At 41.0% G+C, this 8,406-nt stretch overlaps 1 protein-coding gene across 1 annotated transcript; it reads left to right on the forward strand.

The window, feature by feature from the left end:
• Positions 1-2,052: 2,052 nt before the first annotated feature.
• LOC307264158 (uncharacterized protein) lies at positions 2,053-8,126 on the forward strand. Its single transcript, XM_080045445.1, has 4 exons — positions 2,053-2,107; positions 3,463-3,859; positions 4,769-4,942; positions 6,360-8,126. The coding sequence occupies exons 1-4, from the start codon at positions 2,105-2,107 to the stop codon at positions 6,698-6,700; spliced, it is 915 nt and encodes a 304-aa protein (XP_079901571.1). The 5' UTR covers positions 2,053-2,104; the 3' UTR covers positions 6,701-8,126.
• The last annotated feature ends 280 nt before the right edge of the window (positions 8,127-8,406 follow it).

An 8,406-nucleotide genomic window follows, 5' to 3' on the forward strand; every position in this document is an offset into this window, starting at 1 on the left:
GACATATATGAGACCCTTTCTAAAGGGAAAAAATAATTCAAAACATTTTTTTCAGCTATTATGCACTAAATTAAATGTACTTATGGATATTATAATTACTTTCTACAAAATCTGCTAGGAAATAAAACCCAAAATTCTACACACTGCAGCTTTAAGGATTAGGTGCAATGCTGTTTGTGTCCACTAGGTGTCACAAGGAAGTCAGTTAGTGAAGTTGTAACATAAAAAGACCTCGATGTCTGTTCATTGCGCAATAATAATAATCGGGACATTGAGACTGACAGATATGAACAGGATGAGACAAGTGTTAAGGTTGGAGTCAGTGATTGTGGCTGTGTCAGCTGGTATGTAAACAAAGGGGGGGGGGGGGCAGGGGGGAGGGTAACCATAGCTAGCAACATACCTGTTTACAGAGCCTAGGCTGTGTATTAACACTGGATTTTTTTTCAGCACACACGGAGTACGGACAGTTACTTGCAGGTCGTTGCAGTGGTCGCGGGTTCAAATCCGACCCATGGACCTTTACTGCAGGTCATCCCCCCCCCCCCTCTCTCTCTCTCTCTCTCTCTCTCTCTCTCTCTCTCTCTCTCTCTCTCTCTCTCTCTCTCTCTCTCTCTCTCCCCATCTCAACTCTGTACTGTCTAATAAAGCTTGAAATTGCCACACAAATTTCTTAAAAAAAAAAAAGAAGTCATTCCAGAAATTCCAGTCTAACTGTGTGTTCCCTCAACGTGACATTTGGCACACACACAGACACACAGACACACACACACACACACACACACACACACACACACGGCTCTTTTCTCTTAGTCATATCGGTGCTGAGATGAGATGAGTAATTTATGAATGAAAACGTTGTAGTAACTTTGGAGGAGGAGACCCCCTCTAGTGACAGGTTTGAGATTTACACACACACACACACACACACACACACACACACACACACACACACACACACACACAGTTAGACAGAGAGAGAGAGAGAGAGAGAGAGACACACACACACACAGTTAGACAGAGAGAGAGAGAGAGAGAGAGAGACACACACACAGTTAGACAGAGAGAGAGAGAGAGACACACACACACACAGTTAGACAGAGAGAGAGAGAGAGAGAGAGACACACACACACACAGTTAGACAGAGAGAGAGAGAGAGAGAGAGAGAGAGAGACACACACACACAGTTAGACAGAGAGAGAGAGAGAGAGACACACATACACACAGACAGAGAGACAGATGCACGTGCACAGACAGAGACACACACACACTCACTCACACACACACACACACACACACACACACACACACACACACACACACACACACACACACACACTCACACACACACACAGACAGCCTACGAATGATCATGTAAAGAGTAGTTGTTGTAAGTGCTTTAGAAGTTGAGATTTTTGCTTCAGAGTATTGAAAGAAATAATCTAATGTTGAGATAATGTCCGTTAAAGATGGTTGTATAGGAGAAATATACAGACACAAACAGACAAGGTTTAGTCAAATAAACACCTGAATGTACATGTTGGACCTTTTGATTTATACTAGTATGAAAGAAGACATGTTATGGAAGATACATAGACAGAAATCTCAAAATTGACCAGTGCTTGAAAAAATATATATAATAATTTTTAGCGTGCAGTGTCTCGCCTTAAAATGAATATTGTATACTAATTATTTAGAGTACAAACTAAAACAAAAGCTTATAATAATAGAAAATAATTGTCACGTACAACACACACACACACACACACACACACACACACACACACACAGAAAGCTCTCCAAACTACTAGAAGACTCGGGGAATCCTAGAATGCTGACGTCATCCATTGAGTAAACCAAAAAAAAAATGCAAACTAATTAAAAGTTTCCGTTGAAGTTAACACGGGGGGGGGGGGGGGGGGATGAGTCGACTATTTGTTAAATGCCACGAGCGTGAATCAGCATTTAGGTTGATAGACGTGTGCGGTATTACGTCAGAATCACACACACTAGCCTAATATAAGCACGAGACGAAGAGAGAGACAGAAAGCAAGCATCCTCACAAACACAGCGAGGCAGCAGGAGAGGACATACAACTGCAAGCATGGTACTGGCGTTTTATAGGCTTACTTATGTTATTGTTTATATATATATGGCGAATATAGGTTCTTGCGCATTTAAATTAGAACGTTTGTTTCATTTTGTATAGGCTATTTTTATATTTTTTATATATATTTTAGCACCATGTAACTCTAGGCATGATGGAGACGTAACGTTTGCCTAATTCGTGTGGATTTTAACTTGAAAGTGGTGGAAATCGGTTGTATTAGCTTACTTAAGGTTATTTTTTTATATATATATATGGCGGATCTAGGATACTGCGCATTGAAATTAGAAGTTTTTTTTCCTTTTTCTATAGGTTTTTTTAAAATCTTTATCTACGTTTTTATTTTTCTTGTTTTTGTTATTTTTAGATATTTTTTAGATATTATTTCTAGGCATGATGGAGACGCTTGATTTGATTCGTGTGGATTATAGCTCGAAACTGGTGAAAAATTGGATAAAAGAATATTTTTTTTTCAGTATTTGTATCAGTGGAAGGACCGTTTTCTGAACCAATAATGTTTAGTTATTTTGATGTAACGCTCAATAAGGGCTACTGTATGTCATAGGCTAGATATTTTAGGATTATTTTAGGATGATTCTACTCTAGGCATGGTGGAGACGTTTGCCTAATTCACGTGGATGTTAACTTGACACTGGTGGATATTGGACCAAAGAATCTCCATTTTTTTAAATAGTTTTTCAGTTTTTTTTAACAAAACAAGGGACCGTTTTTCTGACTTCTTATTATAGGCTACGTTATTGCTCGTATGTCATAGTTTATTGATGATTAACATGTGTAGACCTATAGCCTACTGTAAGCTACACGTTTTACATGTTAGTTCTTAGTTATGTTGTGTATTTGTATAGATATTTGAGGAGAAATGTGGCTGCTTCAATTGGATTTTTAACTGTGATCTGGTTTAAAGATTGAGAGAAAGTTCTAGAATTTTCAATATTTTCAACGGTAGAAAAATAACGTTCTGATTTACCTGCTCCGTTTATCTTGTTGCATGTCCTTGTATTCCCATATTTCAGTTTGAATTTTTTGATAGGTGTGTGTGTGTCTGGCTGTCTGTCTGTCTGTCTGTCTCTCTGTCTGTCTGTCTGTGTGGCTGTCTGTCTGTGTGTCTGTCTGTGTGGCTGTCTGTCTGTGTGTCTGTCTGTGTGTCTGTCTGTATGTGTGTGTGTCTGTCTGTCTGTCTGTGTCTGTCTGCCTGTCTGTATAGCTGTCTGTCTGTCTGTCTGTCTGTCTGTCTGTCTGTCTGTCTGTCTGTCTGTCTGTCTGTCTGTCTGTCTGTGTTAACCCTTATCATTTCATTCATAATAATTCTCTCCCCATCTCTTTCCCTTTCACAGATTTACATTTCACTTTTCCCCCTGGTGCTCATGACGTCACTGCACGTGCCTCTCGCCCGCTCCGTTGCCATGACATTTAAAGACACAGATCCGATCACCGGGAAAACGTTGGAGTGCGACAACTGCGCGGCGGGCACGTTTCTGCGCGCCAAGTGCACGGCCACGCGCAGCAGCGAGTGCGCGCCGTGCCCGCCAGGCTCGTTCACGGAGATCAGAAATTACATCAGAAAGTGTCTGAGGTGCAGCGTGTGCGGAAACAACCAGCGCGAGAAGACGCAGTGCACCGCGGTGAAGGACACGGACTGCGAGTGTAAACAAGGATTTTACTACAAGACGAGCTACGATGCGTGCTTACGTCACAGCGAGTGTCCGTCCGGTCAAGAGGTGATGACGCAAGGTAAGAGTTGAACATGCTACACTCTGTCAAACTACCAAATACATTGAGTGACTGTAGTTTTTTTTTTACTAGATTTTTCAGTGTTGCAGGCTAAAACTAAAACTCTTAAAGCTATAGTGTGTAGCTTCTGTCAACTCTCCCATGAGGAATTCTGAGGAATTACAAAAAAAAAAACACTGTAGATGTTATAGCCTACCTTCTGCTGTACGTCCAGGTTTTTTTTTTCTTAGCAGTAGAATCAACAACTGGAACATTTCTTGGGCTCTTCTTGGGGATTTTTCTGAGCTCCTGCACCAGTGTCAGGGGGTAACCGACACTAAGCCACCACAAAATATATCTCTGTATTTCTCAGTATGGCAGCGTTTACAAACTTGGGTCCCCCCCCCCCCCCCCCCCCTCACCTCCCTGACACTGGTGCAGGAGCTCAGAAAAATCCCAATAAAATCCATCTCTGAAGGTTTTACCTCATGTAGATGCACCGACAGTGTTGTTGTAATTACTTAGAATTCCCAACAGAAGTTACTCACTATAGCCAATTTAAAAGCAAATTAAAATCCATGTCTTAACTACATTATTTTTCATTTAATGTACCGGTATGGTTTAATGTAAGTAAGTAAGTAAGTAAGTAAACTTTATTTATATAGCGCCCTTCACAGACCAGGGTCACAAAGCGCTTCACAATGGGAAGCAACAACAGATTAAAAAATACCTGTGTGAAGCTTCTTATGCATGTTACAGTCACACACACACACACACACACACACACACACACACACACACACACACACACACACACACACACACACACACACACACACACACACACACACACACACACACACACACACACACACACACATTTAAAAGTACCTTTCTAACCCTTATCCCCATGCCCCCCCCTCCCTTTAGGCACAGCAGAAGAGGACACAGTTTGCCGTCTCTGTCCTAACGGCTCCTTCTCCTCGTCCCCCCACACTAACTGCTCCAGACACCAGGTCTGCAGCGCGGGCACAGAGACACTGCTGAGGGGGGGCGCCTGGCACGATACTGTCTGTGGAGCCTGCATACAGGACCAGGGCAAAGGTAACTGATTTTTACTCTCTGTCTCTCTCTCTCTCTCTCTTTATCTCTGTCTGTCATTCTCTCTCTCTCTTTCTCTCTCTCTGTCATTCTCTCTCTGTCTCTCTGTCTCTCTGTCTCTCTCTCTCTCTGTCTCCCTCTCTCTCTCTCTCTATGTCTGTCTCTCTCTCTCTGTCTCTGTCATTCTCTCTCTGTCTCTCTGTCTCTCTCTCTGTCTCCCTCTCTCTCTCTCTATGTCTGTCTCTCTCTCTCTGTCTCTGTCATTCTCTCTCTCTTTCTCTCTGTCTCTCTCTCTCTCGCTCTCTGGCCTTATTTAACCTGTAGAAATGTGTCTTAAAGGTGCAGTCAGTGATTCTGGAGAACGCTTGTTGTCAAAATCACTTTTTGTCAAAATCAGTGAATATCTCCTCATGATCCCCTACCTGTCCGTACTGAAAATAAATCCAGTGTTAATACACAGCCTAGGCTCTGTAAACGGGCATGTTGCTATAGCTATGATGGGCCCTCTTTGTTCACATACCCTCTGTTTACATACACGTTTACAGAGCCTAGGCTGTGTATTAACAACTGATTTTTTTTTTTGGCACACACACAGTACAGACAGGTTCACAGTCCAAGAAAAGTCAAACTTGTATCTTGAAACTGTGAAAAAGTGCTTTAATTTTACTGTCTTTCTCTCTCTCTCTCTCTCTCTCTCTCTCTCTCTCTCTCTCTCTCTCTCTCTCTCTCCCTCTCTCCCTCCCTCTCTCTCTCCTCTGTCTCTCTCTCCCCCTCTCTCCCTCTCTCCCTCTCTCTCTCTGTCTCTCTCTCTCTCTCTCTCTCTCTCTCCCTCTCCCTCTCTTTCCTCTTTCTTAATCTCTCCTGTATGTGTCTCTCAGTTGCTCATTGATAAATATATTTCCCCTCCCTCTCTCCCTCTCTCTCTCTCTCTCTCTCTCTCTCTCTCTCCTTCTCTCTCTTTCTCCCTCTCTGTTCCTCTTTCTTAACCTCTAAAACAGCTGTATTAACCCTGTACTTATGTGTCTCTCAGTTGCTCATTGATAAATATATTTCCCCTCCCTCTCTCCCTCTCTCTCTCTCTCTCTCTCTCTCTCTCTCCTTCTCTCTCTTTCTCCCTCTCTTTCCTCTTTCTTAATCTCTAAAAAAAGCTGTATCAACCCTGTACTTATGTGTCTCTCAGTTGCTCATTGATAAATATATTTCCCCTCCCTCTCTCCCTCTCTCTCTCTCTCTCTCTCTCTCTCTCTCTCTCCTTCTCTCTCTTTCCCTCTCTCTCTCTCTCTCTCTCTCTCTCTCTCTCCTTCTCTTTCTTTCTCCCTCTCTGTTCCTCTTTCTTAACCTCTAAAACAGCTGTATTAACCCTGTACTTATGTGTCTCTCAGTTGCTCATTGATAAATATATGTTCCCCTCCCTTTGCAGACGGAGCCTCCTACCTCAGACAGATCTTACCAACTTTCTTCATTCACCAGAAGATCCATTTCAGACATCTGCGACGCATTGTTCGCAATCTGACGCCTCTAGCCGGCCACACACACGCAGCCGTAACCAACGGGGCAACAACCTACGACCTCGGCCAACGCATCAACGACTGGGTCGAAAAAGCAACGCCGGAGCAGATACGGCAACTTCCGGCGATACTGAAAAAATCTGGCGCAAATGGAGCCTCCGAAAGATTGGAAAATAAATTGACAAAAATTGAGGCTAATCTGAAGAGACTTTGTGTAGGCAATGAGGTGGATAATCACATTATAGCGGTTTAAGTTTTTACAGGTAATTTTTTTGGTCAAATTACCTTTTTTTTTTTTTTTAATTGCTGTACTATTGAAAAAGGTTCTCCGAGGAACTTTGGGTGTGTGTTAATTCTAGCGCCCCCCTTTGGACAAAAGCGGTAGTGTTTTTTACTACGCCAGCTGTTGTCCCTGGGTGAGCGTATACCCATGACAAAGGCATTATGAAAAACTATATAAAAATAGCATTCTTTTACACTGATGGTCTCGTTTGCTTGTTACATGTAATTTATGATCATCAGAGGAAAAATGAGACTGTTTCAGAAATATTTAAAAAGTTCCTCGGAGAACCTTTTAGATGCACTCTTTGTCAGTTCAGGCTTTTGGCCTTTTGTGTTAGTTAAAATATAGTTAAAAATATCGGCCAATTAGCCAAATAATTAATTAATTTTCTTTCTAAGTTATATTCTCACAACTGAATGCGCAAACTTTCCTCACAGGGAAAATGTGATCCTGAAAAGTTACTGTTTTAATGTCTAATGTTATATGATACACTTGAATCTTTAAACCTTGCAGTGTGTAGAATTTTGGGTTTTATTTTTTGTAGAAAGTAATTAATGTAGAATTGTTCTTGTCCTTGAAGGCCACTGTATAGCTTCTGTTATTATTCTAAAAGGGTTGGGGTTACCCAGGGAGCGTTGCATTCTAGAACTTTGTAGAACTTTCTTGATGATGTCATATTACACACTGCACCTTTAAGAGAAACTTTTGATACACAATCGAGGCTTAACACACTAAGAATAAACACTGGTTTTAATCCATTTTAAAAATATTTAAAAAAAATGTGCCTACAGTTTATCTACCTCCTCTCATGTACAATATACAGTTAATACAGATTTGGCGAGGGTCTGTACAATATACAGTTAATACAGATTTGGCGAGGGTCTTGTTTATTCTGAATTATTTTAAATTTTGTGAATATTTGAGCTGAGGTCTTAACTTATTTTTTAGTTGTTTTTTTTTACAAACGAGGTCCTTTGTTTGGTTGGGAGGAACACAGGTGTCTGTGGGGGAGATTGTGTGTTTGCAGTGCATTACTGTTTGATATATATATGTATACTGTATATACCTGTATAGATAGATAGATAGATAGATAGACAGACAGACAGACAGACGGACGGACAGACGGACAGACAGGCGGACGGACAGACAGACAGACAGACAGACAGATGGATAGATAGATAGAAAGACGGATAGATAGATAGATAGATAGATAGACAGACAGACAGACAGACAGACAGACAGACAGACAGACAGACAGACAGACAGACAGATGGATAGATAGATAGAAAGACGGATAGATAGATAGATGATAGATAGATTTGTATTTAATGTACTAATTCCATTCTGGAGCATGTGTTACTGTTGCTTTAAATGACGCTGGAATAAAAATTCACAAATTGAATCAATGGTTATCAAACTTTTTTTTTCCTTTTGGTGTAAAAACTGTCATTTAATTGTCTATTTGATCAGTATAGAAATAATGTCTATAAATATATAAATATTCTATATAAGAAAGGAGGGGATATCGAGTCATCAGATTGATAATTACAAGCTCAAATAAAGTTTAAAGCTGCTCTGAGGAACTTTCAGTGTGTTAATTCTAGCGCCCCCCTTTGGACAAAAGCGGTAGTGTTTTTACTACGCCAGCTGTTGTTCCTGGGTGAGCATACTGTATA

This window comes from Ammodytes marinus (genome assembly GCF_949987685.1).
Source record: "Ammodytes marinus genome assembly, chromosome: 17".
NCBI lineage: Eukaryota > Metazoa > Chordata > Actinopteri > Uranoscopiformes > Ammodytidae > Ammodytes > Ammodytes marinus.